Raw genomic sequence first — 19,099 nt, forward strand, 5'->3', positions numbered from 1 at the left:
TTTCAGTTTGTTGGCATGAGGTAGGGCTATATATATATAAATAGTGGAGTAGGGTGGTGTTATTTTTTGTGAGTGTGGTGTCAGATGGTAGGGTATTTATTTATTTTTTCAAGCAAAGTACAAGGGAGTTGCACTCCAGTCTAGTAGGTGGCGGTAATGCAAGATCGGCCACCTTTTGGGCATGGTGGAAGGCAGCCAATCACATGATTTAGCGCGCAGTTTAAAATACCGGAAGTGACGTTTAACAACGAAATAACGCTTTCACTCGTTGGCATGGATTTCGGCTAATATACAACACTTTGGAGGGGGATTTTGTAACGCATTTGAACGTTAGCTACTTCAAATTAGCATAGTGTTTTGTTTAGCTAATCCATCAATATTTAAACAATTTAGATTGCGAAAACGGGAATATTTTTCATACTCTGAAGTCTCTGGTGCTAGCTAGCTAGTTTAGCACAACTGGCTGGCCTTTGTTTGTCATGGGTGTTTTTCAGACTGTGCCGTTGACCAGCTAACTAATATTTTCGCCTTTCAACATCCCTGAATTTTATAAAGATGAAGAGAAAAGTGTCTCGATTACGGTTAAGTCCAAATGAAGAAGCTCAACTCATTCGAGAGGAACACGAGAGGAGAAGGAAGCTGCGAATACAACAGGTATATAGTAGCTATCACCTAACACTCGCTCTCAGTGACGATGCTTACATCCTGTCAATGCATACACTACCAAATGCTGATCATTAGCTACCACTCTCTCACAGGTGCGGGAACAGGAGCGGTATATCGCTCTTCAAATCCGCACGGAGGTGCAACTGCGAAGGGAGCGCGAGCTGCAAAACCTGGCAGAGGAGTTGAAGGAGGAGTGGGAGCAACAGCGGAGTGAGAAACTGGAGACCCTGCAAAAGTTATACCAAGACAATCTCCGAGTTTTGGGAGAGGGACATAGAAGTGCCAAAGAAAATGTAAACTCTCAACCTATGTATTAGCAATGTGTGATACATTACAGGCTGCCAGTGTAACTTTACTGGGTTTTGTAAGAATTTTTAAGCAACTTGGGTCATGCCCCAGATCACAAAATACCTGTGTCTTTACTTCACTATACAACTGGTTGATCAATGCACACTTCTTGTTTCCCCAGGAGCCTGACTGGGAGGCAATTGCACAGAAAAATGAGGAGAATCATGTTCGGGCAGATGAGCGCTATCGAGTAGCCCTCAAAGAGCTCAAATCAGAGAGACAGAAAGATCAGGAGGAACAAAATCGGTGAGGCTATCAACTGGATTTTATTTGGTCAAACAAACATGGGCTTGTTACATTGTTTGATATTAAATCTGGCATGGTTTTCTTCTCCCTCAAGTTTTATCGAGGCTAGGAAGAAGTCCATACAGGTGGAGAAGGAGAGGGCAGCAAAAGTGGCCAACTTCCCATCCCTTCCACCCAACCCAATTGAGGTACAATTTAATGTTTAGGAATCGGGCACATTGTGACCTATGGTCATACCAGTAAAAAGTTGTATTCCGAGCCTGTAGGTTTGCGATGGAAAGTTCTTAATCAAAGGCACTGTAACAATAGAATATAAAGCTCTCCTTCCAAACCCACATACCATTCTTAAAGCACACATTTAATTAACAATATTCTATTGTAGTTTGAGCAAACAGCAGTCTCAGTAGATCTTACAATTCCAGCAAATATATTCTCACATTTTGTGCATTTCTTTTTACTGTTAACAGAATATTGAGTCAAGGAAGCTGCATGCGGTGAAGAAATCAGATGTGGATGCCTTCTCTGTGACTCACTATCATATGCCAGAGACTACGGTGGACAGGGAAGTCTACACAACACAGGTAATCTATCTTTAAAAGCTCAAAAAGATGCAATGGCCCAGTGTGATATATTGTCCTCTTTCTATTGTAACCGGTGTGTTTTGTTCCCCCAGCCAAACGCACAGGAGGTGGCATTGGAGGAGATGCAGCGCCTGCAGGTGCTAGGACAGGAGGAGCAGAGGGAGAGACGGGAGCAGCTGGAGAAGGCTCGTCTCAGAGGTAACCACGCGCTGAGGAGGGAACAGCTCACACAGGTACATGCTGCTACACAACCACACTCACCTTGTTCAAGACCATTCAAGTGATAACAAGTTAACGTACAACTTTCTGCGTAATGAGGCTAAACCTGTCCTGAGATGTTAAATTAATTCCTGAAATCCTTTGAATGCATATTGTATGAGTCAAGGCCAAAACAACAGCAATACCTATCCTATGTTTGTTTTGGCTGTATCAGGACCGAGAGCGCCTCCTGGTGGAGCTTGAACACATGCATCAGACAGATCTTTTGAGGCGCAGGCAGGTGATGGCTCAGATGCCTGCCCAGATCTTCCAGCCGCTCCACAAGAGACAGGAGATGAGGGAGGACTGGCAGAGGGATATGGAGTTCGCCTTCGAGGACATGTACACTGGAGAGAGGAGTAAGGAGGGGGTGCTCCAAATCATAATACATTTTCATTGTTTTCTCTTCAGCAATGTTTTTCTACTCTGGCCCCGAGGACAACATTTGTTGGTATTGCCATGGTGCGTAGATAAGTTTTACTTATTGAAATGGAGACATTGACTCTATCCCAGACAGAGTAGTGTGGACACACATATTATTATGGCACCTAATTAGTAATTACCATTAGTATGTTGGAGTGGAGTTTCTCTTTCGTCTAATTAAAACTGTACTGATCTCTTGCCTGCAGGAGTGAAAGGTGACCTGGTGCTGCAGCTGGTCCCAGAGCCTCTCCCAGCTGTGTCCACTGGCAGCCAGGATGAAGACCTAGACCTGACCCAGGAGGCCACCCCTGACCTTACACCCTTGGCTGGGGCAGAGGAACAACAGGATGAAGGTGAAGAGATGGATTGGACTCCAGCTTTGATTAATGTTTGATTTACTGACTATCAGAGTATGACCATAGTGTTGTCAAGAAAGGTTATGTGGAAACTAATAAATGGAGTTGGATCGTGTGCACGAAATAAACTATTGTTTTGTCTGTCATTGTAGAACCATCCAGGCCTCTAGGTGGTGCCCCCAGACAGGCCTTGAAGAAACTATTGACCCGCATCAGGTCACAGAGAGACCAGTGGAGCTACCGGAGGCTGGTTTATCCCCCAGATGACTGCCGAAATACTCCGACAGCAGAGTGCGACACGTCCGCAGGCGTTACGACCATTGAGACAGGTTCTCTGGCCAGCGAGGAGAGGGGCCGACCTTTGACCACTATACCCAGACTCCCTGACCCCTCTCAGTCAGCCCAAGGTTAGTGAGCACTTGGTAGATCTTCGTGATTTGCTGCTACAAGGTTGAAGGTTCAAGAGAAGCATTTTTTTCTGTGGTGTTTTTTTCTTAATGATCCATTTAATGTATTTTATCTGATTAGCTATAGAGACAACAGAAGAGTCCATAGTGGCTGGTACCCTGCTCCAGGCTGATAAACAAGCCATCAAGATCCACACATTTGAAACTGAGAGGAAGAGGAGGGTGTGTGACTTTGTATCTATGTATTCATGCATGTCCAATACATGTCTGCATAATATATCTGTCTTGAGTGGGAGGGGGGTGTAAAATAAAGTGAATGTATTAACCTTTCTGGGAAAGTGTCTCTAAAGCTGAAAGATCATAGTTTGCCCTGTGGTTGCCTCTGTTGTCCAGGAGGAAGAGCTGGAGAGGCAAAAGCAGGAGCAGATAGCCCTGCTACAGGAGTTAGAGGAGAAGAAGAGCAGGCTGGAGCTGCTGCTGCAGGAGGCCCAGCAAGAAAGAGAACAGCTGCAGACGGCCATGAACCAGGACACAGCTGCTGCATCTGGAACACAGAAAACACCAGCCCAGGACGTCACCTCTGTCAGCCCTGCTGCTCCAACTCCCGAGGTGGGTTTGATTGTGTGCGAATAGATGTGGTTGTGGTGGGATTGTGTGTGTGTGTGTGTGTGTGTGTATTTATCTGAGCCATGATGTAAATCAATAATACCCTGAATTATATTTTTTTTATATATTTCATGATGGTTTCTACACTTGAACTGGTGTGTGTGTGTGTGTGAGCCTTGATGTAAATCCATATTACCCTGAACTGAAGTATATTTTCAATATATTTCATGATGGTTTCTACACTTGAACTGAGCTCCATGTGTTCGACTGTGTTTCCACATATGCGACACAGACTTGTTCTGTGTTTGTCCCTGTGCAGTCTACTATAACCTCAGCTGCTGAGGATGACCACTCCAGGAGAATCAAAGTGTATCAGCAGCGTCTCTTTGACCAGAACAGGTGTGTTTCTCACAATGGCTGATTCATATGATGAAATTAAAACATTTAAAACAGCTGCCTATTGCTGATTTGTGTATCCCATGTAGCCTAGCGTTTAAAAAAAATGTTTTTAACCTTTATTTAACTAGGCAAGTCAGTTAAGAACAAATTCTTATTTTCAATGACAGCCTAGGAACATTGGGTTAACTGCCTGTTCAGGGATCAGAATGACAGATTTGTACCTTGTCAGCTCGTGGATTTGAACTTGCAACGGTTACTAGTCCAACGCTCTAACCACTAGGCTACCCTGCCGCCCCAGTTAAGAGCGTTGGGCCAGTAACTGAAAGGCCACTGGTTCAAATCCCTGAACCTACTAGGTGAAAAATCTCTCCTCTTGAGCGAGGCACTAAATGCTAATTTGCTATGGCTGACCCTATCTGTCATATTTGACAATAAAAAATATATATTTAAACACCTATCTTGTCTTATGTCTTCTTTTATGGTTGTTTTTGGTAATTTATTTCAAAACATTACTTTCAATGTTTCAATCTCTTAGGCTTCATAAGCAGTCTGTGGAGGAGGCTCGCCGACGTCTGGAAGAGTACCAACGCACACTAAGAAACCGCTACTCTGGTGAAACTACGTCAACATTTCTCCCTCCTGGTACCACAGCCTGTCTTCTACCACACTTTAAAGGAGGAATCAATTCCCCGGCAGTGCCCCTAGAACTCCCCTCTGGTTCTGCCCTGCTCCCCTGTCTCCCTGTAGCACTTAGTCCCCACTCTAGAGCTCACACCCCTTTGGACCTCCCCACACAGGAGCCCTCCATCTTGGTTCAAACTCTCTTCCTCCCTGGCACTACAGTTGGCTTGCATATTAACTCCAGAACCTCACCAGTGCAGCTAGAACCCACCTCTGAAAGCCTAAGGGACCAAAGAGCAGGTGTTTGGCTGGCGGACAATGTGTTTAGTAGGGTCACAGAGGATTTCCCTGAGAAGCTACCTCCACCCTCTACCTCGTTAGACCCCCAGTCCTACAGACCACATCCTGTTTCCCTCCACCCTACTCCACACATCCCACTCCCATCAAGAACGGACCCCATCCCACCCATCAGCCCAACCCCTTCAGAAGAGTCAGCTACTCTCCCTGGCGAGGCCCCGGTAAATCCTGGGTCTGTCCTGCGGGCCCCGGCCAAGTTCGGGGAGGAGGTGGAGAAGCAGAGGCAGGAGCTACGGGAGGCCCAGCGGCGGGTGGAGGCCCAGCGGCGGGTGGAGGCCCAGAGGGAGGTGCTCTTCATGCAGCAGAGGGAACTGGAGGAGGAACAGAGGGAGCAGAGGAGGAGACAGAGGGAGGTGTTACAGGCACTGCTCACTGCTGATGACACACAGGTAAGGAAACGAACGACACCTTAAGGGTTTTACCTGCTGTTACTAAGGCAGGGCTGCTATTGGTTTTAAGTGATTCAAAAAGTAAGAGTAACACTAACATGTAGAACTAATAGTTAGCCCAAACATGTACATTATGTCAATGAAATTGCATGGAAATACCGGTACTCTGCCTACTGACTATAAAGTAGCTTACTAGCCATGTCTGTCTCGATCTCTGTGTGGCTCCACCAGCCTGGTCCAGAGACCACTGATGGTTTGGGGTCAGAACGTCTCCGTCTGATGGCAGCTCTGCTTCGGGCCATCGAGGAGTCCAATGTGCAAACCTCAACATTGGTAGAAACCAGTCAGAGCCAAGACAACACATTCGACGTCCAGAGTTCACACTCAGACAGACCCGCCCCTCACCCACTCCCCCACCACCACCCCCGGGCAGCCAAACCCCCGGTGGCCCGCGCCAGGCTGGCCGCCATGGAGATGACAGAGCAGCACGAGCTCAGTGCCATCCAGGAGGTGCAGACGCCAGCCAATGCCAGCCTGATCACAGGTCAGCCAGCCACACCCACAGGGGGCACCACACGGCAGTGGTCAACTCTAGTAACTGTTAAGAGAATTATGTTCTCAATGTTCATAAACTGAACTTCAATTAACTACTCAGTCTGTAACCCAGTTTTTATAAGATACTGGTTGAAATGAAAACAGAGGCCCAGCCTACAATAGTCAAATGTTTATTCACGAGAGCGCTCTGAAATCCATTATACAAAGACATCCATTTTATAGCTGCGCACATACTTCCACACAAACAGTAGATATCCTACGCACGTACATACACACAAACTGTAGGTATCCTACGCACGTACATACACACAAACTGTAGGTATCCTACGCACGTACATACACACAAACTGTAGGTATCCTACGCACATACATACACACAAACTGTAGGTATCCTACGCACGTACATACACACAAACTGTAGGTATCCTACGCACGTACATACACACAAACTGTAGGTATCCTACGCACGTACATACACACAAACTGTAGGTATCCTACGCACGTACATACACACAAACTGTAGGTATCCTACGCACGTACATACACACAAACTGTAGGTATCCTACGCACGTACATACACACAAACTGTAGGTATCCTACGCACGTACATACACACAAACTGTAGGTATCCTACGCACGTACATACACACAAACTGTAGGTATCCTACGCACGTACATACACACAAACTGTAGGTATCCTACGCACGTACATACACACAAACTGTAGGTATCCTACGCACGTACATACACACAAACTGTAGGTATCCTACGCACGTACATACACACAAACTGTAGGTATCCTACGCACGTACATACACACAAACTGTAGGTATCCTACGCACGTACATACACACAAACTGTAGGTATCCTACGCACGTACATACACACAAACTGTAGGTATCCTACGCACGTACATACACACAAACTGTAGGTATCCTACGCACGTACATACACACAAACTGTAGGTATCCTACGCACGTACATACACACAAACTGTAGGTATCCTACGCACGTACATACACACAAACTGTAGGTATCCTACGCACGTACATACACACAAACTGTAGGTATCCTACGCACGTACATACACACAAACTGTAGGTATCCTACGCACGTACATACACACAAACTGTAGGTATCCTACGCACGTACATACACACAAACTGTAGGTATCCTACGCACGTCCATACACACAAACTGTAGGTATCCTACGCACGTCCATACACACAAACTGTAGGTATCCTACGCACGTACATACACACAAACTGTAGGTATCCTACGCACGTCCATACACACAAACTGTAGGTATCCTACGCACGTACATACACACAAACTGTAGGTATCCTACGCACGTCCATACACACAAACTGTAGGTATCCTACGCACGTACATACACACAAACTGTAGGTATCCTACGCACGTACAGACACACAAACTGTAGGTATCCTACGCACGTACAGACACACAAACTGTAGGTATCCTACGCACGTACAGACACACAAACTGTAGGTATCCTACGCACGTACAGACACACAAACTGTAGGTATCCTACGCACGTACAGACTCACAAACTGTAGGTATCCTACGCACGTACAGACTCACAAACTGTAGGTATCCTACGCACGTACAGACTCACAAACTGTAGGTATCCTACGCACGTACATACACACAAACTGTAGGTATCCTACGCACGTACATACACACAAACTGTAGGTATCCTACGCACGTACATACACACAAACTGTAGGTATCCTACGCACGTACATACTCACAAACTGTAGGTATCCTACGCACGTACATACACACAAACTGTGGGTATCCTACGCACGTACATACACACAAACTGTGGGTATCCTACGCACGTACATACACACAAACTGTGGGTATCCTACGCACGTACATACACACAAACTGTAGGTATCCTACGCACGTACAGACACACAAACTGTAGGTATCCTACGCACGTACAGACACACAAACTGTAGGTATCCTACGCACGTACAGACACACAAACTGTAGGTATCCTACGCACGTACAGACACACAAACTGTAGGTATCCTACGCACGTACAGACTCACAAACTGTAGGTATCCTACGCACGTACAGACTCACAAACTGTAGGTATCCTACGCACGTACAGACTCACAAACTGTAGGTATCCTACGCACGTACATACACACAAACTGTAGGTATCCTACGCACGTACATACACACAAACTGTAGGTATCCTACGCACGTACATACACACAAACTGTAGGTATCCTACGCACGTACATACTCACAAACTGTGGGTATCCTACGCACGTACATACACACAAACTGTGGGTATCCTACGCACGTACATACACACAAACTGTGGGTATCCTACGCACGTACATACACACAAACTGTAGGTATCCTACGCACGTACATACACACAAACTGTAGGTATCCTACGCACGTACATACACACAAACTGTAGGTATCCTACGCACGTCCATACACACAAACTGTAGGTATCCTACGCACGTACATACACACAAACTGTAGGTATCCTACGCACGTACATACACACAAACTGTAGGTATCCTACGCACGTACATACACACAAACTGTGGGTATCCTACGCACGTACATACTCACAAACTGTGGGTATCCTACGCACGTACATACACACAAACTGTGGGTATCCTACGCACGTACATACACACAAACTGTGGGTATCCTACGCACGTACATACACACAAACTGTGGGTATCCTACGCACGTACATACACACAAACTGTGGGTATCCTACGCACGTACAGACACACAAACTGTAGGTATCCTACGCACGTACAGACACACAAACTGTAGGTATCCTACGCACGTACAGACACACAAACTGTAGGTATCCTACGCACGTACAGACACACAAACTGTAGGTATCCTACGCACGTACATACACACAAACTGTAGGTATCCTACGCACGTACATACTCACAAACTGTAGGTATCCTACGCACGTACATACACACAAACTGTAGGTATCCTACGCACGTACATACACACAAACTGTGGGTATCCTACGCACGTACATACACCATGACAGCGCAATACACAAGGGGTGGAACAGTGGCAAAGGTACCCACAGGACAAACAGAATAATATTAGTCTGAGGAGAGATTAAATAGCATTAATACAACAAAAATAATTCTAAACACACCTTTAGTTTACAAAGTTAAACAGATGAATTTTTTCTTCATAATAAGAAGGAGTAATATTCTTAGATCAGAATGACAGCAGACTGTACTTCTATCCATGTCACTAAAGACTAACAGAAACAAAAGAGAAATTTAACTAGAATAGCTTATCTTTTCTCCCCCAACCCACCAAGAGGTAACATGTAGATATACACATTTACTTTCAAAGCATACACACGAAACACACCATAGTAGCAATAAAAACAAAATATAAACTGAGGTACACTTTATATTTTTCTTTATACACTGTAGGTATCCTACGCACGTACATACACACAAACTGTAGATATCCTACGCACGTACATACACACAAACTGTAGGCATCCTACGCACGTACATACACACAAACTGTAGATATCCTACGCACGTACAGACACACAAACTGTAGATATCCTACGCACGTACATACACACAAACTAGGCATCCTACGCACATACAGACACACAAACTGTAGGCATCCTACGCACATACATACAAGTTCAAATCTTAAGCTACACCTTGCTCAGACAGTCTGTGTTTTTCCAATATACAAATACATTGTTTAAACTGCAACATGTTTCATAATTTTCTGCAAGCCTAACAGTTTCTCCCCTCCACGGGTGGAGACAGAATGTCCTGTAAGGAACACAGTAGTTTTTTATTTTTTTTTATTTTTTATTTCACCTTTATTTAACCAGGTAGGCTAGTTGAGAACAAGTTCTCATTTGCAACTGCGACCTGGCCAAGATAAAGCATAGCAGTGTGAACAGACAACAACACAGTTACACATGGAGTAAACAATAAACAAGTCAATAACATGGTAGAAAAAAGAGAATCTATATACAATGTGTGCAAAAGGCATGAGGTAGGCAATAAATCGAATAATTACAATTTAGCAGATTAACACTGGAGTGATAAATCATCAGATGATCATGTGCAAGAAGAGATACTGGTGTGCAAAAGAGCAGAAAAGTAAATAAATAAAAGCGTATGGGGGTGAGGTAGGTAAATTGGGTGGGTAGTTTACAGATGGACTATGTACAGCTGCAGCGATCGGTTAGCTGTGTGTCTAGTCCAGCTTGTCTGTCGATAGCTCCTCTTATCATTTGTTTCACACTTGCACCCTGCTTACATACTAAAAAGGAACAAAAGGACCTTGTTCTAATTCTGACTAAAACTACACACATCATCAGATTATAGATTTATGATTGTAATACATTTCATACAATTATGGTTTCAGGGTGGAATATTCTAATCATTACCTTTAAGCATATAATTCCCTTATCAGTAACCACTTGTATACATCCTTCATAAACAAGCGTGTATCTCTAACCAGCTTCTGTGTATTGTGCAGAAGAGAGTGTGGCAGTATCTATTGAAAGTGCAATCCCAGAAGAACAGGACCACTCGGCCCACTCTGAAAGAGGTCACTCCAGCACCTCTGTGTCCAGTGCATGGGAACACACAGCTGGGACTGGGAGTGAGACGTTAACTGGGTCTAGTAGATCCAGCAAGCTTTCCTGGAGAGAGAGACTACGGCTGGAGGCTGGTGCCTCTCCTGGACCTGGTAAGGAAAGGAGGAATGGATGAAGGGGAGTAGGGAGATATCTTATGCCAGGATGGTTACCACAGGAGTATAAGAGAAGGATCCTTTTACTTTTAGAAGCTTTAGAGTGATGGTCATGGAGTCCTCTCAGACAGTTTCAGTCACTCTAATCCAACTGTCCTATGTCCTAGATCCCACACCAGCACTCCCAGAACGGTCTTATCACTCCTGTGAGTTTGGGAGAGGTGTCCTTGGTAAATCTCCTATAGAGGTAAGGGTTTTTACTGGTTCTATTTCCCCCTCCGATGTCCACCATATTGTGGATAAATGATAAGTTGCCAAATCTGAGGGTTTGTGGTCTCTCCGACAATACCATGATATTGCTTGAGAAGCAGTTTTTTGTTTTTGTGTGTCTTGTGTTCGTGACTGTGTTTGTTTCCTTTCTGAGCATGATGTCAATCAATATTACCCTGAACTGAAGTACACTGCTCAAAAAAATAAAGGGAACACTTAAACAACACAATGTAACTCCAAGTCAATCACACTTCTGTGAAATCAAACTGTCCACTTAGGAAGCAACACTGATTGACAATAAGTTTCACATGCTGTTGTGCAAATGGAATAGACAAAAGGTGGAAATTATAGGCAATTAGCAAGACACCCCCAATAAAGGAATGGTTCTGCAGGTGGTGACCACAGACCACTTCTCAGTTCCTATACTTCCTGGCTGATGTTTTGGTCACTTTTGAATGCTGGCGGTGCTTTCACTCTAGTGGTAGCATGAGACGGAGTCTACAACCCACACAAGTGGCTCAGGTAGTGCAGCTCATCCAGGATGGCACGTCAATGCGAGCTGTGGCAAGAAGGTTTGCTGTGTCTGCCAGCGTAGTGTCCAGAGCAGCTACCAGGAGACAGGCCAGTACATCAGGAGAAGTGGAGGAGGCCGTAGGAGGGCAACAACCCAGCAGCAGGACCGCTACCTCCGCCTTTGTGCAAGGAGGAGCACTGCCAGAGCTGTGCAAAATGACCTCCAGCAGGCCACAAATGTGCATGTGTCTGCTCAAACGGTCAGAAACAGACTCCATGAGGGTGGTATGAGGGCCCGACGTCCACAGGTGGGGGTTGTGCTTACAGCCCAACACCGTGCAGGACGTTTGGCATTTGCCAGAGAACATCAAGATTGGCAAATTCGCCACTGGCGCCCTGTGCTCTTCACAGATGAAAGCCGGTTCACACTGAGCACATGTGACAGAGTCTGGAGACGCCGTGGAGAACGTTCTGCTGCCTGCAACATCCTCCAGCATGACCGCTTTGGCGGTGGGTCAGTCATGGTGTGGGGTGGCATTTCTTTGTGGGGCCGCACAGCCCTCCATGTGCTCGCCAGAGGTAGCCTGACTGCCATTAGGTACCGAGATGAGATCCTCAGACCCCTTGTGAGACCGTATGCTGACACATGCACATTTGTGGCCATTTTGCAGGGCTCTGGCAGTGCTCCTCCTTGCACAAAGGCGGAGGTAGCGGTCCTGCTGCTGGGTTATTGCCCTCCTACGGCCTCCTCCACGTCTCCTGATGTACTGGCCTGTCTCCTGGTAGCGCCTCCATGCTCTGGACATTACGCTGACAGACACAGCAAACCTTCTTGCCACAGCTCGCATTGATGTGCCATCCTGGATGAACTGCACTACCTGAGCCACTTGTGTGGGTTGTAGACTCCGTCTCATGCTACCACTAGAGTGAGAACACCGCCAGCATTCAAAAGTGACCAAAACATCAGCCAGGAAGCATAGGAACTGAGAAGTGGTCTGTGGTCACCACCTGCAGAATCACTCCTTTATTGGGGGTGTCTTGCTAATTGCCTATAATTTCCACCTTTTGTCTATTCCATTTGCACAACAGCATGTGACATTTATTGTCAATCAGTGTTGCTTCCTAAGTGGACAGTTTGATTTCACAGAAGTGTGATTTACTTGGAGCTACATTGTGTTTGTGTCCCCTTTATTTTTTTGAGCAGTGTATATTTAAAATATTTCATGATGGTTTATACACTTGAACTGAGCTCTGTGTCTCTTTTCTTTCTGAGCCATGATGTAAATCAATTGTTCCTGAAGTATATGTGAAAACATATTTCATGAAGGTTTCTACACTTGAACTGAGCTCTGTGTGTGTGTGTGTGTGTGTGTGTGTGTGTGTGTGTGTGTGTGTGTGTGTGTGTGTGTGTGTGTGTGTGTGTGTGTGTGTGTGTGTGTGTGTGTGTGTTTTCTTTCTGAGCCATGATGTAAATCATTTGTTCCTGAAGTATATGTGAAAACATATTTCATGAAGGTTTCTACACTTGAACTGAGCTCTGTGTGTGTCCGTGTATCTTTATTTGTGTGTGTTTTTCTTTCTGAGCCATGATGTAAATCAATTGTTCCTGAAGTATATGTGAAAACATATTTCATGAAGGTTTCTACACTTGAACTGAGCTCTTTCCACAGTGTAATTTATATACAGGCGCTACATTATTATACCCTTCCTGTCTAACCCTGGTGTCTTCCCGTGTATTGTGTCCCTGTCATCTGTGTTGTCCAGTTGGAGAGCCTGTCCTTCCAGTCAGCCCGTAGACCCTCAGAACCTGACTACCTGTCCTCCACCACCATCTCTTCTGGAAGCTATGCCACCACTGACCCTGAACACACCTCCACTGACCCTGAACACACCTCCACTGACCCTGAACACACCTCCACCAAAATAGGTGTGTGTGACTTGTCTGTAGGCCTGATCAATTGAGTATATACCAATTCGGTCATGTCAGAAATTAGTTACATTTCAAATATATCTTAGCCTCTCTTCTCCTTTTTTTCCCCATAAGACTCTTCCCTGCTCTTGGCTGGGTTTGGGATGGGAGGAGGAAAAAATAAAAAGTCATCGGTCAATGGCTCCTCTTCATCCAGACACAGTTCCTGTAGGGGCGTATCTGGTACTGGCTTTCCCATTTTAGACTCACTCATACACAGCAGCAGTATCCAGCGCATCATAGACAAATACACCAGGGAGCTCAACTTTTCTCTTAGTACTGCTGGGAACCAGACGGGTACACACACAATTTGAATCTCTTTTTGATATAATATCCTATAGTAGTGAATTTCCAAACAGCAGCCTCTTACAATTCCCCTTTTCTTACTCTTCCTCCTCCCATCCAGGTGCATCTGCAGTGATAGAGGGGTCAGTGTGTGAGGAGCCAAGCTCCTCTGTGTCGCAGCAGAAGCCCTGGTCTAAGCTACTGCAGGAGAATGAGGGACCAGACAGGTCACCTGTTTGGGGGGCCGACCCACACACTCTCCCCTCGGACAGAGAGTCAGGAGCTCAGAGGCACGACCAGGTGGGTCCATCAACACCCTCGTACTCCATTCAATAGCATTATGGGTTCAGAGTAAATATTCAGATTTTTTTGTATCAACATTAACTAATTCAAGGCATCTCTTTTTAAATTGTTTTGTTAAGGAATGGGACAACACTGTCAACCGGATCATGGATCGCCTCTCAGACAAGTCCTCCTCATTGGTTCTGGACCAGGGGCGGGACTCCACTATCAGCCCAATGACTGGCCAGCCCTCGGATAAGTCATCCTCGCCGGGCCAAGGGTGGGACTCTACTTTGAGCCGAATGATTGGCCAGCTCTCAGGTCAATCAACCTCACTGGACCAAGGGTGGGATTCGACTTTGAGCAGAATGATTGGCGGGCTCTCCAATCAGTCAACCTCTGTCAGCCAGCGATTGGACCAGTCATCCCAGTGGCTAGATGAAGTCCAGGATGAGAGCCGGGTGATGAGGCCTCTGGTTGGAGAGCTGGATGAGTCTGCTGCCCAATGGAGTGGGAGCTCAGGTAACCGAGGCAATGAATATGGATGAAATATTACTGTGTTGGCTTGTGTTATAGCATGTCTTATTTCAGTGTGTAAGAGCACATTTCTTGCTAATGCTATACTGAAACCTTATTTAGTTTATTTTTTCTACATTAGAAGCTGGTGGTTCTAACTCCCTAGGCTGGGTGGATCTGAGGGTCTCGGGCCAGACGGGAGTGTCTTCTGATCCAGAGGGAGCCCCTGAATCTCAGTTACTGAGCAGCTCCTCTCTCCCTGGACGGGAGCCTCCGCCACATCCACACTACCAGAGCCTGCAGCACTCTGGGGCCAGCTCCCAGGAAGCAGACAGGACTGGGGGTGAGTCTATTAGAGACGTTTTCTAATGATGAATCGGGATTCCCTGATATTCTTTTTGACCTCATCCTCCATTTCCTGCGGCATTCACACTGACCCACCCGCTAACTAGTATTCCCCAATCCCTCATTTGTTGTGATGATATGTCTGAGGTACTAGGTTCTGACTGTTAATATTTTTACCTCTTCTGTCTCTCAGTGGATCCAGCCTCCGACTCCTTCCACCCTCTCCTGGCTGAGGTCACGCACAACGAGACAGCCGAACCCTCCATGACCTTTCACCTTCCAGAAGAGGAAGTGGAGGGGCTTTGTTCCCAGGATGAAGATGGTGACCATGAAGCACCTGCAGGGGACCTTGAGCTCTCTGCATGCTCAGAGGAGTTTGAGGATGACACAGACCCCTCCGTCACCTCTGAACCCTCTCCTGAGCGCCTAAGAGGAGGGGAGGAACCACCTCAGCCCTCACCCGCCCTGCACGACTCCTTGTACCAGCTGACCTCGTCCCAGTGCCTCCCCCATGACTCTGCCCTGCAGGTATCCCTTGTAGCGGAGGAGGTTGGTCTAGCAGCCTGTGAAGATGTCTCCACTTGGGACATGCCACTTGAAGGAGGGGACACTGATATGGAGAGTACACCAGCACCTCAGAGACTTGACCAAAGAGGTGCTATTAAAATTGAGGACCTGGGTGCAGGAGAGCCAGATGACCAGCTATGTTCAGAGTCAAAGATCAGCCCTCCCATCTGGGAGAGAATAATGGTATCTATTTCATTACATTTTTTTCACTATTAAAATGTTTTCCAGACTTTGGGTCCAGTGAAGGAATTGTGTTAATGGATGTCACTCGAGAGGCGGGCTTTGAGAAAGGAGTCTTCTGTGCTGCTATTGGTTGATCTGTGTGATGTCTTTCTCCTCTCTCTTAGGAGGTGGGCAGTGTGAAGGGGATAATGGATGAGTCCATGCTGACCCTGGTGAGCCTGACAGACACAACACTACAGGGCCAGGAACTCACTGAGGAAGAGGAAGGAGAGATGGAGGTATCAGACCAAGAAGATGCTGAGAAACAATACATTGTGGAAAAGTTGAGGAGTCTGAAGACTGAGTAACTGAATCTCGTCTAACCTCCTCCGCTGCATGCATTTTGTTGGGTAGTCTCTGAACTTGGTGTGATGTTTTCTAGGAATCAAAGTCGACGATGTTGCCAGAGGAGAATGCCAGCCTACAGGAGAAAGAGACAACCCCCTCTCATGCAGGTGAGAACCAGAAGACCTGAAACTTCTCTGGCTCCTACTCTTCTCTCTTTCCTTCTCTGAATCCTTTCTTGGTCTTTACAAGGTCTTTAAGTGCATACGTGAATCCTTGCTTATACTTGTTTTTTTTCTATTTCTATGGCAAGTGATGCTACTGGAGTTCCAGTCATGTCCCAGCCTGAACCTACAGGAGGCCTTCCAGGAGAAACGCAGAGCCCTGATCCAGAGGTCTGCCCACAGGGTGGAGGAGATTCAAGCCAAGAGGGATGAAGCCAGGGCCAACACAACCACCAGGGCCCAGTCTGACCCAACCACTGTTCAGTCAACCACTTCTAAACCCAGGAGAGAGGGGAGGAGTGCAGAGTCAACCCATGCAGGAGGGTATGCCAAGCAGAAAAAGCAACAGCCAAAACCCCAAACTCCCTTGCAGCCTCCCATGCTAGGTAACAATAGAATAGACTAAAATAAATATAATATTGTGTTAACAACCAAACAACACATGGAAACTCTTGGAGAAGGAAAGTGGGGTTAGTAATGGGTCAAAGACTTGGTCTTATGTGTTGTAGAGTGTTACTGAACCGAGTCCTCCTCTCTTTGTCCTCTGAGTGAAGCCGAGCTGAAGAAGGTTGGGGAGGTGAGGATCAGCACTCCTGAGATAAGGAAACAGGATGTGGCTGAGATGCGTAAGAGAACAGAGAGGTAACAGGTTATTTCTGTTTTCTGCTCGAACAAGACCCAACCACACATCACATTAACACGATCTGATATCCGACACGTTTCTCTCATGACCTCCCTCTTGGTTGTCTCTCTGCAGGTTGTACAGCCGACTAGATGAGGTGAAGCTTCAGAAGGAGGTCAGGAGCAGACAGGAGGCATATGCCAAAAACAGGGAGAAGGCCAAAGAGTTTCATAAGGTAACATTTAAAATACCCCAATGTTTAAATTAATGAAATATGATATTGGTAGAGTATGGCGCCAGGGTTGTGGGTTCGATTCCCACGGGGGACCTGTACGGGGGAAAAAGTTTTAAAACTTCTTATGGATCAAATCCCGTTAGCGGGATCAATTTGATAACATCCGGTGAAATGGCAGAGTGCCAAATTAAAATTAAATTATTAGAAATATTTAACTTTCATACAATCACAAGTGCAATACACCAAAATAAAGCTCAATTTTAAGCTTGTTAATCCAGCCACCGTGTCAGATTTCAAAAGGCTTCCCGTGAAAGCAAACCATGCTATTATCTGAGGACAGCGCCCCATCAAACAAACACATGACAATCATATTTCAACCCGCAGGCGCGACACAAAACTCAGAAATAATGATATAATTCATGCCTTACCTTTGAAGATCTTCTTCTGTTGGCACTCCAATATGTCCCATAAACATCACAAATGGTCCTTTTTGTTCGATTAATTCCGTCGTTATATCTCCAAAATGTCAATTTATTTGGCGCGTTTGATTCAGAAAAACACCGGTTCCAACTCGCCCAACATGACTACAAATGATCTAATTAATTACCTGTAATCTTGGTCCAAACATTTCAAACAACTTTCCTAGGTATTTTAAAATGTAAATAATCGCTAAAATTTAAGACGGGATAAACTGTGTTCAATAGCGGATAAAATCAAAGTGGAGCGAGCTTCAGGTCGTGCGCCCCAAACAAAACAGTCCACTTGGCTCGACTCCCAGAAAGGAAAGGGCTACTTCTTCATTTCTCAAAGGAAAAACATCAACCAATTTCTAAAGACTGTTGACATCTAGTGGAAGCCATAGGAACTGCAAGCCTATTTCTATTAAAACGGGCTTGCCATGGAAAACAGGTTGACCTCAAAAAATGTTTTCCCTGGATGGATTGTGCTTGGGGTTTCACCTGCCAAATCAGTTCTGTTATACTCACGGACATTATTCAAACAGTTTTAGAAACTTCAGAGTGTTTTTTATCCAAATATACTAATAATATGCATATCCTAGCTTCTGGGCATGAGGAGCAGGCAGTTTACTTTGGGCACGCTTTTCATCCGGACGTGAAAATACTGCCCCCTATCCCAGAGAGGTTTTAAAATGTATGAACTCATTACTGTAAGTCGCTCTGGATAAGAGCGTCTGCTAAATGACTAAAACGTAAATGTAAAATGATATTGAAATTTTAAGTTGGTTGATGTACATCAACATTAGTCCGTTTTGAATTTATATGAATTCTGTTTTCTCTCTTTACAGAAAACCTTACAGAAGCTACGGGCCAAGCAGTCTTCGCAATGATATTGAAGATCGATTGCTGTTGTCATGTGTGTTTGCACCTATTTTGTACTTGCGTGTATACATTGTGTTTTTGTGCAATTTGTTATCAGTAATTTAAAAGATAAAATTTGTAATAAAGTGTATATACATACATTTGTGGTTTAGTCTATTCATCACTACTTATTACTGTGTGCACACAACAAAAGCAACCAGTGCACTATTACACACTATGCTGTAGGTATCTGTAAAATAATTTGTTGTTTTGGTCTTTATATGAAGTTTTCTGCTGCGTTTGCTGCAAATCCTTATACGTGTAATGATGGCAGGCTCTTTGAATAAACTGGAAAATAAAGGATTCGTCTGTGAAATAGAGGCCTCTCACCATTTTAACCAGTGATAAACTGGAGCGTAAACATTACGCCGGTTCTGTTGCAAAACGTTAATCGAACGAAATG

General features: G+C 45.3%; 1 protein-coding gene across 5 annotated transcripts; it reads left to right on the forward strand.

The window, feature by feature from the left end:
• Window positions 1–234: 234 nt before the first annotated feature.
• On the forward strand, window positions 235–18,797 carry LOC129822329 (centrosomal protein of 295 kDa-like). 5 transcript variants are annotated; one of them, XM_055880531.1, is made up of 28 exons: window positions 235–654; window positions 759–959; window positions 1,136–1,260; window positions 1,355–1,448; window positions 1,728–1,841; window positions 1,934–2,074; window positions 2,275–2,458; window positions 2,729–2,875; window positions 3,031–3,285; window positions 3,407–3,507; window positions 3,679–3,894; window positions 4,184–4,290; window positions 4,826–5,657; window positions 5,889–6,201; window positions 10,767–10,979; window positions 11,150–11,229; window positions 13,530–13,692; window positions 13,810–14,031; window positions 14,141–14,319; window positions 14,442–14,823; window positions 14,960–15,160; window positions 15,356–15,912; window positions 16,077–16,190; window positions 16,334–16,406; window positions 16,550–16,846; window positions 17,015–17,102; window positions 17,218–17,317; window positions 18,624–18,797. In XM_055880531.1, the coding sequence occupies exons 1-28, from the start codon at window positions 556–558 to the stop codon at window positions 18,663–18,665; spliced, it is 5,640 nt and encodes a 1,879-aa protein (XP_055736506.1). In that variant the 5' UTR covers window positions 235–555; the 3' UTR covers window positions 18,666–18,797. The 5 variants fall into 5 exon arrangements, with proteins under 5 accessions (XP_055736506.1, XP_055736508.1, XP_055736507.1 ...); XM_055880533.1 differs by having other exon boundaries at window positions 13,810–13,917; XM_055880532.1 differs by having other exon boundaries at window positions 4,211–4,290.
• Window positions 18,798–19,099: the final 302 nt, after the last annotated feature.

This window comes from Salvelinus fontinalis, chromosome 24, assembly GCF_029448725.1.
Source record: "Salvelinus fontinalis isolate EN_2023a chromosome 24, ASM2944872v1, whole genome shotgun sequence".
Classification (NCBI taxonomy): Eukaryota; Metazoa; Chordata; class Actinopteri; order Salmoniformes; family Salmonidae; genus Salvelinus; species Salvelinus fontinalis.

What these genes read in the sequence shown, in the direction of transcription:
- LOC129822329 (XM_055880531.1), top strand. Translation starts at nt 556, where the DNA reads ATGAAGAGAAAAGTGTCTCGATTACGGTTAAGTCCAAATGAAGAAGCT. An exon ending in CGTCTCTTTGACCAGAACAG is followed by an intron (nt 4,291 to 4,825) that starts GTGTGTTTCTCA and finishes TCAATCTCTTAG; the next exon opens with GCTTCATAAGCAGTCTGTGG. An exon ending in CAATGCCAGCCTGATCACAG is followed by an intron (nt 6,202 to 10,766) that starts GTCAGCCAGCCA and finishes TGTATTGTGCAG; the next exon opens with AAGAGAGTGTGGCAGTATCT.